A 14,068-nucleotide genomic window follows, 5' to 3' on the forward strand; every position below is an offset into this window, starting at 1 on the left:
AGCGATGAATTGAAGGCAAAGAGAAGAGTCGATTATTTGGGATATCTTCTAGGATCCGACTTCTCTCGAGTTCATATTTTGGACTGGAGGAGACAGTTGTGATCGTGACCGTCTATTTGCTACAATCAATGGTTCGGATGTATATTTAAACTTTTCCCGGTAAGAGTTAAAAGTTTAAAAGTACCTCCGAACCATTCAATCTGCCAATGAACGATTACGATCACGACTGTCTTATTTTAGTTCAAAACATGAACCGAAGAGGATCCAGATCCAATCTTTTGTACTCCGAAAAGACAACTGCCAAAAGGGAAGGGCAGGGTAGCCTTGGAAGCATACAACAGAAGCACAAAACAGCACATTTTAGGCCATACACCACAGCTCAAATACAATACAAAAAAACTACAAAAAACCGAGCACAATATGAATTCACCCACCAACGCTATATTACATTCTTGTGGCCCACAATTATTGGAGCCACTAAATCAAGTTCAAAAATACCATAACTCTTAGTATTACTTAATTACAATACCAAATGAAAATTACACGATTGAGCAGTAACGATATCCAGCTTTGCTCGACAACGATAGCCAGCTTCACTCGCCGTATCCTGAAATAGTTGAAAATCAGTTCAAGTGAGAATTAGGATATACAGAGGTTATACATTTCCTGGGAATAATCTAATAAAAATATGGCAATTTCTGATCAACAGTAGGGAGTACAACCAGGGGTGTTGGTGATTGTTGTTTTGCGATGGTGGAGGTGGTTGTGCAGGGGGGTGTGTGTGTGTGTGTGTGTGAGAGAGAGAGCAGGGGATAACAGGTGCTGTAACCAGCCTCAAACAGCAGCAAAACAGTGCCCAAAATCAGTAACCCAAAAAAAACGCCCCAGAAGCTGCTTAAAATGAAAGAGAAGAAGAGCGGGAAGGGAGAGAGAAAAGGGGTGCGAGAATGGAGGAGAGAACACCGCAGCAGCTGCATTCAAAATGCAGAAGAAGCTGCCCCAAAAATAGCAGTGATGTGCACCACAGATGGCCCCATTTTGATAAAAAAAAAAATTTAAGCACTTATTTTTTGTTTTACATGATAGGTTATTCTCTCACAATATATCATTTTTGATTCAAAAAATAAATACTATTACCTTAGCGGAACAGGGCCTTTCAACATTTGTCATTTACCTTGTGACCCTGATTAGGGGCAAAAAGTGATGGTGTAATCCGCAGAGGCACACGAGACGGGCGCACCATCGAAAGCGTAACTGTACGCCTGTGGGCACTCGCTCTTAAAGAACTCCGAATAAGGAGTCGGTCCACACGTGGCAGGCGTCGAGTAGGCCCCAGTACAACAATCCCTGGGGTCCCCAAAGGCCACACATGCGCTCTTACACCCCACGACTTTCCCGTACCAGAGCTCCTGCAACTCCGTCGGGCAAGCGGCGTCGATATCCGCCGAGCATTCGATGGCGGTGCAGGTCCCGCTCCCACCCTGTGGGACCACATTCATAGGGACGTTAAAGCCGGTCACGAGGCTTATGTCATAGTAGTCGAAGCCGCCGCCGCCGTCGAGCGCAAACTCCGCCAGCGTGACGGGAGGGTTGCCGCCATTGATGCATCCGACGGTGCCCGAGCCGCAATCACCAGTGACGCAGGTGAATCTGCCAGTGTTGGGGTCGGTGGAGCAGAGGGTGCGGCCCCACATGTTGCCAGCCCAGGAGGCAGGCATAGAAAGGGTGGTGTAGCAGGTGGGGTTGAGCAAGAAGCCGGTGGTGGGGGGTTGAGGTACTCCAGGGTTGGACAATAGGCCTGGCCATACTGGGTAGTTGCAGTTGTTGACTATTGTGAAAGTTGATTGTGAAAATACACCTGGAGATATAAAAGTTTATTAAAATGTGAAAAACAGAAGAATTATTTCATTTGTTGGCAAATACTCCATCCCTCTCATTTTCTTTGTCTACCTTTTAAGGTACCGTTCGGCTAAATAAGTCAACTAGTTTATTTTTTTGTTTTTATTTAAATTTTTTTCGTATTTATTAGTTTTTCGTCAATTTTTTGAGAATTATTATATCGTCATGACGAGAGAAATTTAAAAAGTAAAAAATTATGATTAAAAATCTAATTTTTTTGAATAAAAACGAAAAAATTAAATAAACAACAACGAGAGAGTGAAAACACACTACCAAATTAAATAAACAGTTCAATTTTACGGTACTAAATTTGTCTGAATTAAACCTGAAGTGAGGACAGTGAGGCAAAGGGAGAAAAGAGCAAGAAGAGACAATTGAAGCCTCGCCATTAATTAGAGGAACGAATTGGAAAGCAGCTGAGACTTCTACTACTAAAATTGGTTGGATTCTATTTTCCAAAAGGGAAACACTAGCGAGATTTGCGATTTAGTGACCCTGATGCATTGAAGTTGCTGTCTATTTATACACTCGAATACGATGGATCGGTTTTAGGTTGACTCCATAAACAGAGAAGCTCGTTTTTTAAGAAAAATTCCCAAAATTTCTTCACATCTAGTGGCAGAAAACCACCGTTGATTTCGTATTATTTTCGTAGATTCACGGTCGTCATCTTCCCAGTCCCAAAATAGAGTACAAAAAAAATCTCCCTTCTCTAATGTTTTCATTGGTCGCTATACCCGGATATTTTCATGCCTCTAGACTACTTTCAGTTTTGCGACTTCCATTTCTTAGACATAGACTCACTGAAGAGCTTGATTTTTTATACAATGATTGCAACACCTCATTTGTTGCATTATTTGTATTGTATATATATATTTATTGTGTTCCGATGATGTATTCCTATATTTTCTTAATTGCATTGCTGCAACTGGTCAAGTTATATCTGGGACAGATTAGTGAGCTCAACGAGCCAAATATAATCATAACTCATTAGGTTGTGAAGGCATGGTCGATAATATGTTCACGTTTGACTTTTTTTATGAGGCGAGCCAATCTCTCAGACTGATTTTATTCGAAAAACAATTACGAATTAGATCTTTCATAAGTTGAACTTTTTTCCACACATTGTCAGCTTAATGAGCTTTGAGCTAGCTCCTGCACAAGTGTAGCCAATTAAAGCGATTGGCTACCTATAACAACCCCAACCACCATCTTGCGCACTGTGCATGCCTAGAATGCGTTGCTAGCTAGATCATTACTCTAGCTAGCTAGATGCTGATAAATAAAAAGAAAAAAGAAAGATCACTACTCAAGAAAGATATAACAAAAAAAAACTTCAAGTTTTAGCATATGTCTCTCTCTCTCTAACAGCTTAAATTTTTAGATGAGTTGGTAGATAACAATATAATACATCTAATTTTTTCGTTGGTCAATACCTTCAATTTTGTAATTTTCCATGTCATAGCAAATGGATTGGTAGCCAACATATGCTACATTATTTGTACTTTATTTAGCGTATTGCGAATCTGCGATGAGGTGTCTCGATCATTTTGGTGACGGAGTTAGTAAAGTTACACCGGACTAATGAATCAGTCCAACGGGTCATACTGCGATGGGGTGGCCCGATCGTTTCGATGACGGACTTGGTAAAGTTACACCTAGGACTAATAAATCAGTCCAAAGAGTCATATTGCGATGAGGTGTCCCGATCGTTGCGTTGACGGACTTTGTAAAGTTACACCTTCTAATGAAATCAGTCCCACGAGTCAAATTGCTCAAGTTTGATTCGAAATCTTAGGGAGATTTGAAAATATTTAGTGTATTGGCAGTATTGCGATGAGTCATTTCCATCCTTTAGTAGCAAAATTGGGCAAAGTTTTCATATATAGCTGCTATGATTCTATGACTGCTAAATGAGTTGAAAGATTTGAACAATCTTGTTTTAAGTTTTGTTTAATATCTTAACAAGCTTTCAAAATGTGCTAAGTTTGGCTTGTTTATCAAACTAGTCAGTCTCAAACACTCTATAATCGAGCATATATTTAAGCAAATTAATATCAATAAATATGATTCTTTTTTTTTCACACGTCATAAGCTTAATGAGCTCCATTTTCCCTTATTAGATTAGGCAAAGCTAGTGGCTACCGATAAGAGGATCGGTATCAAACTCAATAAATTTGAGCCGATTAATAACTAAGAAACCCACCTTTTCTGGTTTAGAGAATCACCAAAAATGGAGTTAGGCTTTTGCTATAGAAAATCACCAAAAGTGGAGTTAAGACTTTTGCTATAGAAAATCACCAAAAGTGGAGTTAGACTTTTGCTTAGATGGAGTTAGACTTTATCCCGCGCCGTTCACTTAAGCCACCCAAACTTGATAATAAACTCGAGTATACTTCACCTATTGTCAATTAATTTTAGGTTCGAACCCTCCAAGAATCTTAAATGGCATCAAAACTTGGTCTTGGGCGGCATCACCTTATGTGGTCGAGTCTCCATCGCCGGTCACCCGAGTCAAATCGCTTTCGTCTCCTCATCGTACCTTCAGGTGTGTCTAGGGTACGTGCATGTGTGAGAAAGAATTAGACTTTATCTCATATCGCTCACCTAAATCACCCAAAAGTACTCGATCGCTGCTGGAGGGGATTTCCAATTCAAGGAAGCAGTCGATTCTGTCGTTTCTGAAAGTAAAAGCACTCAAGGAATTGAAGTTTTCATTGGTTTGATCATAATATAAGGAGCACTGCATTGTTTTTCCTCGTGCCTAAGAATTTTAATCCGAGCCGTACCGGTTCCGGCCGGGACATACCGTTTTTTTTTTTTAACGGCAAAAGATAAATTGCATCGATCTTCGAATGAAACGATTACAAAGATCAAAAGGCATCACAAATTCTCTTCTATTAGATAACGTATATATACATGCTGAACTTTTCATGTGAGAAAATAAATTCAAAATAGTACCGATATCTCACTAGTACCCATGCATATCGTACCAGTAGAAAACCTCATACTCTAATCGGGATGATATTTATCTAATATAGTGCCTAGACAAAACATACGAGGAACTGTTACATTTGCAATCTGTGCCTAGCAAGACTAATATTTTTGGCAACAAGAATGGCGGGAAAGTTTTCGGCCGGCGTGAATTGAATCCTGCCACGTAATATTTTTGTCACATTAGTAAGTCAAGCAACATAAAAAAAAAAAATTGAAACAAATTGAGTGAGTTTTTAAGCCTCAGAAACATAGATATTTCGCTTCAAGTAAAGAAAATTTCTTTTGCTGAGAAAAAAAAAATGCTTATAGTACTGTTTATTTAAATCACGTGACCCGTATTGGCTGGTAATCTGACTCAAATGAAGTGCGTTTAAATCAACTCCGTCAACAAATCAAGTATTAAAGCATTTCATAAGTTAGGATATTTTACTAGGGCATCTTTCGTTAGGATATTTTCTTAATTTACTGAAACTTTTAATAATCAAGACTTTTGTTTTCTTTCATGCCACTTTTTTTTCTAAGCAAAAAGAATTTATTCATGCCACTTGTTTTGGCATGATCGCACGTATTTCCTTTTAATTTCATGTTGACCTAATTCAAATCTTTTATTTTTGCAAAAATTATCAAGTTTGATTCTTACCTAAATTATGATTTTTCTACTTATAAATAAGGATGCAACCCCTCAAAAATTCATTTAATACCATTTCGAGTTCCATTGGTATTCGCTTAAGGTGTTTATCACTTTCTTGTGGGTGACCACATGATGTATTTTCGTAGTGAAAGAGCACCTCAATATCGTTTTACTAAACAAATTTTGTTAGATATGGTTCTAATTGACGGACTTTTGACTTCATAACTAGAAACTGATAAGAGATAACTCTAAACTCTAAATTTTATTAATGACTGAGTTGTATTATATTTTTTTGCCTTAGGATTACAATCTCATTTATAATAGTAAATGAGATTTTAAATTGAAACTAATTGGGATTACAATCTCATTTTAGATCTGAATAAAATCTGCACGCACGTACACCTGATCTATAGTGTACGCATGGTCTGTTAAAAAATAAAATAAAAAATCTGTACGCATCAAGGGGGTTGGCCTGGTGATCAAGTCTCGAGATCTGGGAGTTTGCTCTCTTATAAAGACTGAAGTTCGAAACCTTTTGGGTGCTCTCAACTTGGTTGTGAATAATCCATATCGAGATTTACTCTGGCTTTAATTAAGAACTGTTAAAAAATAAAATAAAAAATCTGTACGCATCAAGGGGTTGACCTGGTGATCAAGTCTCGAGACCTGGGAGTTTGCTCTCTTATCAACTGAAGTTCGAAACCTTATAGGTACTGCCAACTTGGTTAAGAACAGTCCATATAGAGATTTACTCTGGCTTTAATTGAGGATTCGGCTAGTGAACGGTGGAATTGATCCCCGGAATTTTAATGTAGTGTAAATATTGGTCTACGTAAGGCACATTACAGCGTTAACTATGCTTGTATTTCCTATTGGGGCCAACTATTTGCAACCACAAATTTCCTGAACGTAGCATGTTTATACTATGGTACACATTAAATGTGCATATAAAAACAGGCGACGTTTAGGAAATTTGTAGTTGCAAATAGTTCGGCCCTTCCTATTTCCTGCGAAGAAAGTGATCATTTCAATGGCAGTATATACCCCGAATACTCCTGCTATACAACGACGTCGTTATGGCTAGTTAGCTACTGCCTTTTTCTTTCCATTTATATTCGTATTCAGCCACCTATTTAGTAGTATTTATAACTGTAACGGAAAATTGCGATATGATCTGATAATCCAGATTACAAATTCCATTTACAGTTGATAATTGAATGCAGAATTACAGATTGCATAAACAGAATATGAAACCAACGGTAATACAGTAACCGAACCGAACCCTGAATCAATCTCTTTAAAATAGATTCAACACCTCACCGTTGGAAGTTGGAGGTTAACCGCGTTTGTCTCCCAGGATAGAACGGCTAGACCATGGCTATTGGAACACCACCAGAAAGCCGCATTGGTGAACTGAACGGTACATTTGCCTCCTCTCTCTTACAAGAACAATATCAGAGTGGAGACGAACGGGTACCAAATGGAGAACGAGATACACCAATAACACCCAAATATTGATTTCGGCCTTGAATACGGAGCCATGAATAGAGAAAAATCAATATATGAAACCGCCAGAATGAATTCTAGGTGTAAATTCTACCATTAACTCTTATTCTTTCTTTTCTTTTTTTGTCATTCGTTAATCCTAATTTACTCTATCTAGGAGATTTTGGGAGGGGAATGGGTGCTTACAGGAATCAAACCTTGTCCATATGCATAAGAGTATAAAAGAGACACCGACTGCACTTCACTCCACTTGCCTATTAACCTCTATTCACGGGGGTAATAACTAGCTGAAAATTTGTAGAGCCTCGTCCAGTTTCAATGAATCAATGGGAGGCCTATCGGTTGCCTCGGGAGATCCTCCGACTGTCCCAATTATCATTCACAAAAATCTGAAAATTTTCCAACAATATAACAAAAGTACTTATTTTTTCATAATATTCTTCATTTACGAAACAATTATTAACAATTTTTTTTGTTACAGTGATTATTCGTGAATCGGCCATTCCTTCCTAGAAATAAGATTATTATCTTCTTCTACTTGCACCTTTTATTTTGCGCCTATTAGTTTCATCATTATTGTAGGTCAATACAGTCTTGAACCACGTACGTTATCGGTTTCATCCATTATCAGCTATCATACATTGTTAGTTACTCCTATTTGAGATATTTTGGGAATTAACTTAATTTCTTCAGCAAATCAAGCCACGCCTTTCATCTCTCTCTCTCTCTCTCTCTCTCTCTCTCTCTCTCTCTCTCTCTCTCTCTCTCTCTCTCTCTCTCATGCGTAATCTTGAAGATTTAGAAATATCACTCTCAAACCCAAATTCCAATATTCTCGTTGTTTTTCAGAAGCCAATTACAACCAACAAATCTTGCATGATTCAACTCTCAATACGTGCAAAGACTGAACTAATTAAGATGCCTATAAATAAAATAAAATAAAATAAAAAGAGAGAGTGAACTAAGATCAACCAAACCAATCATGCATGTCATGAGTCAAACCGTTCAATTTTTTTTGTACTTTACTGAACGAAGTGACACAAAAGATACCGGGAAATCCAATAACTAACCAATTGAAATAAAATCTCAACTATTATTGTTGTCATTGTTGTGGTGACGGGTGCATAATAGCAACAAAAAGATTTTAAAAAATTAAACTAGAAAAGATGCTCAGGAGTGCCTTCATGCCATTTTGTTTACAATGAAAAAATAAATCCACGGGCACGAACTTTTTTTTTTTTTTTTGTTTAGAATGAAATTGAGAAAAATAAAGGAATTTTTTTATTATAATCATCAAAAAGTAAAATCCTGTAAAGTCCAAAAAAGCATAATTTCCGCTTTAATATAAACTTGATTCACTCTATTTTTTTTTAATTTCATTGATCATTTTTTGAATCACAATAATAAGAGGAAGAATGCGCCAAATGTTTTTCAAGTGGATTCATATCACAAAATGAAATAGATGATGTGTGATTTCAAGGACGGAGTTTGTGCAATTTATTTACTTCGTTATAAGGGTATTTTGGTACTTTTCTTGCAAATGTTAGTGCCATCCATGACAAATTTGCTGATAATGTCAGTTAAAGTAGAGGAGACTAGTGTTGCTTCAAAAAGCTCAGGAGTACTATCTATTTGTGTTAAAAACCTGAAATTTATCGTATTTATTTTTTCATTCTTCATATACGAAAACCAATATTAACAATTTTCTCTTACGATGATTCGTGAATTGTTCATTCCTTTCTAGAAATAAGATTATGTTTTTCTGCTTAAACTTTTATTTTGCGCCTATTAGTTTTATAATTATTGTGGTTACTTACAATACAATCAAGAACTAATACACTCTTCATGAAGGTTAATTATCAACTTCATCTATTATCAGCTATCAGACATTGTCAGTAACTCGTATTTGAGATATTTTGGGAATTGACTTTCTTCAGCAAATCAACTCACGCATTCCGTTCTCATATTATATATATATATATATATATATATATATATATATATATATATATATATATATATATATATATATATATATATATATATATATATATATATATATATATATATATATTATTTTATTTTATTTTGTAGTCTTGAAGATTTTTAGAAACATCACTCTCAAACCCAAATTCGAATATTCTTGTAGTTTTTTGAGAAGCCAATTACAACTAACCAATCTTGCATGATTCAACTCTAGCTCAATACGCACAAAAAGTGAACTCATGCACGTTTTTTCGTCTCAGACAAATTTTGTGAATTTAATAATCCTATTATACCGATAGATTTCATCTTTTGATCCTTTGTAGTACGTTAATGAAATTCTTCTTCGTCATTCAAATAATAATAATAACAATAATAATGCATAGAACTAAGATCAACCAACCAATCATGCATGTCATAAGTCAAACCTTTGAATTAAATCTTTACTTTATTGAAGGAATTGACACAAAAGATACAAGGGAAATCCAATATAACTAATAATCTATTGGAATAACATTTCAACTACGTATTTTTTAAATACAAAAGGGATTAACGTCTTAATTAACTTCTTGTACTGCGTCTATATCGAATTCATCTTCAAGTATCATCTCTAAATTGAAGCGATCGATTTGAGAATATATAAGAAAATCCGAACACAAAAACCATGTCAAAGACAAGAAGAAATTGATAGAGGTTAAAAAAGGCGAGTCCCGATCCTCTCATGCATGTGAAGCCTTTCATGTGACGAGCCTGTGTTTGACACGTCACTCATTTAGTTTTAAGCAACGGTTGAGATTGCGCACCCATAAAAGTGACTCAAAACGATGTCGTTTTAAGTGTCTAAACAAAGGGGGAAAAAAACAGAATCCAAACTTTTCGTGTGGACATATCACTAAGGCTCTGTTCAGTTCTTGGGACTGTTGTGGGAAATGGCTGATTCCCAAATAAAAGTAAAGTGAGGTGAAGTAAAAAAAATGAAATTTATTTTTCTGTGTGTGGTACTTTTATCAGTACGGTTAGAAAGGAATTCTCTATTTTTTTTTTTTTGATAATGCAGGATGTCTCAGGCCAGCTTGCGTACACCTTAAACTAATCCCTACAGCCCCTCCCACAGCCGTTTCACACGTTTATGCGCAGAGTGAGGTGACCCTAAGAGTTGTTGATAAGGAGAATCGAGTTTGAAACCTTAGGATGGAGCAAATACCTAAGTCCTAAGCCAAGACCACTTGGCCAGCCAACCCATGATTCGGCTCTGGTCGTTTGGCCATTAAGAGGAAAACGTAGAATCATGCTTAAGAGCATGTACACAAGTGTAGTTAAATGTGGTATATTAGGTAAAATAAAGAAGGAAACCCACAAAACCCTGTAACACCTGCGTACACAAAGGTAAAATGGATTTGCTTCAATTGCTCGGTAAGTTTACCGAGGTACTGTTCATGAGCATTCCCTTAAACAATTGTCACTCTCTCCTCCTCACTCTCTCCCGTTCTTGACCCCTCTCTCTCTCTCTCTCATGCGTAGCCGCCTCCGACGCTGGCTACGTCTCCAACTGCCTCCTCAAGAGCACTCTGGCCACCGACGCAACCAAGAAGTCCGAGTGATTTGAAGATGAAGCTCGTGACGGCAACGATAACAGGGATGTTAATCGACGAACAGCTTGTGGCGATTTTCTCGATCGACAAAGTTCTGTTGCTGACAGAACTTTTCAAGGACTAGCGCCACCGGAGACAGTGGCTGATGCGCCGAAGCCGGCGGCAAATTCCCCGGCGGTGTGGAGAGAGAATAATTCTAAAATTGAATAATGGAGTATTTTATAATAGTTTATAAGAATAGAGATGATAACAGAAAGGATTAGTGTGGAGTCGAAAATGGTTTTAATAACTAAAATGAAAAAAATGAACTATTGATTGACTCAAATACATTTTTCTTGATGGACATGCTCTAAGGACGAGATATTAGTGTGGTAAAGAACTGCAGATATAGGAAGGTCTCTCCAATTGTCAAAGCTGGTACTTCTCGTGCTTGAACTGTAACCATGGGAACCTCCATCAACTTCACCGAAGTAAGAATTATTTTTGACCGCAAAAAATTACTTTTGGTTGCAAAAAATTACTCCTAATCGTATAAAATTACTCTTGGCCGCAAAAAATTGCGAGACCATAATTCATTATTGGCGGCCAAGAATAATTATTTGCAGCCAAAAGTAATTCTATGCAGCCACGAGTAATTTTTTGCAGTCAGGAGTAATTCTTTGCGGCTAAGAGCAGGGCCGGCTCTGGGCTAAGGCCCAAGAGGCCGGCGCCTTAAGCCCCCAAGAATGTGTAAAAACTAGAGCCTCCTATTATTTTGAGTATCCATTATATATGTCCAATCTTTTTAAGTATAGCAACACTAGAAATCCATTTTAATACTCAAATCGCCTATTTTACATTTAAGAGACACAGGCCCAATGGTTGGGACCAACCTGACTTGCTCAATCAAAGGAAACAAAAAAGGAAAAAGAAAATGCGGATCACGGGCAGTTATCTTCTGTAGACACCCTATTTTGGATTTTCCAAATTATTTTACTTCTCGGTCTTTCATTTCCCCAATGATGATTTTGGTCGAGAACAGTCTGAGGATAATAGTGTGTTCGAGTTTTGAGCGTCCCGAACCTCTTTCAAACCCTTCAAATCAAAGCCAAACAGCCCCAGCAAAACCCAACTGGCTTACGCCAGTACCCCGATGACGTACGTCAGTTAGCTGCTACGTGTCAGTCATCGACCGTTGACTCAGCTATCACTGGCGCACGTCGGTCCATATGTGGTGCACGCCAGTCAAATCCAGTCAAATCAACTTTATTCAGCCACATGGACGAGACTTTTGTGCCACCCTGACGTCGGCCACAGTCTCCCTGATGATTACTCTCGGCAGAGGCTTTCCCTCTCTCTCCTACACCCCCCATCAAGGCAAGTCCCATGCATTTAATGCATGGGAGGCTCCTTTCCTCTTCCAACCAGCCAAACAAGGCCTTGGTCCCAACTGATCTCAGTCACTCCCCTTCTATAAATACCCCCCTTGCATTCATTTGCAAGGGGTTGGCCTCATTAAGAAGCACAAGTCTTCTTCTCCTCTCTTCTTGCTCTCTATTTTCTCTTCTTCCATTGAAAGAGAAAGGAAAGTAACCCACCTCCATACGCCTTGCTGACGTACAGCCACCTTCTTAGCCTCCATCTTCAACCCATAAGCTCAATACCTCCTTCAAATCTCAATACCAAAAGGTATACCACCTTTACGTTTCTTTCTGTTTTCGACTCCTGAGGGGAACTAGCAAGGCCCAGGCTAGTAAACAATACTAGTCCTGACCTTGGACTGGAAAAATACAACAATCGTGTGAGATGGACCTTGGCGCACGCCAGTTATCCCATGCCGTACGCCAGTCATGGCAGTTCGAGCACAACTGGCGTGGGGATCATGGATCGTCATTTATGTTATTTTATCTTTCTGTCAATCACCATTGCATGATAATAATCAGTTTATTGCTTTCTGTATCTAGAACTGTTTAGCTGTAGTAGTTACTGCTTGCTCCTTCATATTATTCAAAGGGCCTCTGGGATCCTTCTGGTCATGTTCCAGAGCCCAGATGATGCAAAGCCAAGCATGGGATCAAGGTCAAAGTGGCGTACGGCTATCCATAAGTGGCGTACGGCAGTTTATCCCAGGATCTAGTGGCTGGCCCTTGCATCCTAGTTTAATCTTGGCCTCTTTTATGTCTCCACTCTGTTTAAGGGGTTTCTTATCTATTTTTTTGGCTTCAAACCATCTCATCTGCCTGTAAATATATATTCTGTTTTATTTAACTATATGGTTTGTTCTGGGTGTGCGCTGGTCCCTTTCCAGAGCCCAGAGGGTTGAAAACAAGGACTGAGCAAACAAACAAGTGGAGTACGCCAGTTATGGGGTGGCGTGCGCATGTTCTATCAGCATGCAGTGGCTCGGCTAGTGCATACTGACACAGAATCTGCTCACGTCCCTGCAGGGCAGCGTACTTCAAGTTATCCAGTTTGCTCAGTGCTTGTTCTCAATCTATATCTAGCATTGCAATCAAGTCATACATAAACATTTTGTCACATAAATTGCAACTTGTTACAGTTTTAAACCCCGTTAACTGTTCCCCCGCCCTAACTGGCTAAAAAATGATCAAATGAGAGGAAAATGCAAACGTTTTACAAAGAAATGCCCGAGTAGAGACCGATCTCCGGATTGGGCGAGAGGGGCGCCATAAAACCCTTCCCCTCTCGTAACCTGGCTCCCGAACCTCAGATATCGAAGGTGACGACGGACCAGTCTACAAGCCTTTTTCAAAATCAAGCAAACGTGGCAAACGTTTTTGAGTTCGGTTCCTTGGGTGCTTTCACCGCTAAAACCCGAGTGGCGACTCTGAATCGAGGCGTTTCGTCGCGCTTTTCCGAAAAGGGCAGCACCCAATTCTTGTAAAACGGAGAATTTCCGGGGCGTGTGCCCACATCTTCATATAGAGCCCTTTAGAAAATGATTCCATGTGGTGGGTTCCTATATAAGTTTTATGCATATTCTACCATTAACAGCTCTAATCTCCTAAACACACAATAAAATGGAAGAAGATGAATTAGAGATCAAAGAAGAGAAAACAGGATCAGAAATTAGTATTTGTATGGATTTTTTCTTAGTCGAATACATGCATTTGGCTTTGAAAAAATCATTTAACTACTTGTTATTTTATTGTCGTAAATTTTATTAAGGGTCTCATTGTCTGAATCCGTCTTAGGCCCTCAAAATCTCAGAGCCGGCCCTGGCTAAGAGTAATTTTTCGCGGCCAAGAGTATTACTTTGCGACCAATAGTAATTCTTTGCGGCAAATTCTTTTTCTTTTTAACTCCTAAGTAAGATAACAAAACTGTTATTCAATACAACTTGAGTTGTTGGTTTAGATGATTTGGAGTTTCATAATCTGTTTGGGATTGAAAATTATAGTTTTTTCGTTGGAGCATTTTGGGTCAACAGAGTTTCTAACTTTACTCCTTACTTGGTTAT

General features: G+C 38.3%; 1 protein-coding gene across 2 annotated transcripts; it reads right to left on the reverse strand.

Moving 5' to 3' along the window:
* Positions 1-400: 400 nt before the first annotated feature.
* On the reverse strand, positions 401-2,390 carry LOC131298370 (thaumatin-like protein 1b). Of its 2 annotated transcripts, none has more exons than XR_009190493.1 (3): positions 2,225-2,390; positions 1,138-1,858; positions 401-607 (listed from the first exon to the last, which is right to left on the reverse strand). XR_009190493.1 is itself a non-coding variant. In XM_058323799.1 (3 exons), exons 1-2 carry the CDS (start codon positions 2,286-2,288, stop codon positions 1,188-1,190), a joined length of 735 nt encoding a protein of 244 aa, XP_058179782.1. In that variant the 5' UTR covers positions 2,289-2,390; the 3' UTR covers positions 401-607; positions 1,175-1,187. The 2 variants fall into 2 exon arrangements, 1 of the variants encoding a protein (XP_058179782.1); XM_058323799.1 differs by having other exon boundaries at positions 1,175-1,858.
* Between the last annotated feature and the right edge of the window lie 11,678 nt (positions 2,391-14,068).

This window comes from Rhododendron vialii, chromosome 8a (assembly GCF_030253575.1).
Source record: "Rhododendron vialii isolate Sample 1 chromosome 8a, ASM3025357v1".
Classification (NCBI taxonomy): domain Eukaryota; kingdom Viridiplantae; phylum Streptophyta; class Magnoliopsida; order Ericales; family Ericaceae; genus Rhododendron; species Rhododendron vialii.

Coding starts and splice junctions, on each gene's coding strand:
- LOC131298370 (XM_058323799.1), bottom strand. CDS start 2,288: ATGGCGAGGCTTCAATTGTCTCTTCTTGCTCTTTTCTCCCTTTGCCTC. Junction 1,859..2,224: donor CCTCACTGTCCTCACTTCAG/GTTTAATTCAGA, acceptor TTATATCTCCAG/GTGTATTTTCACAATCAACT.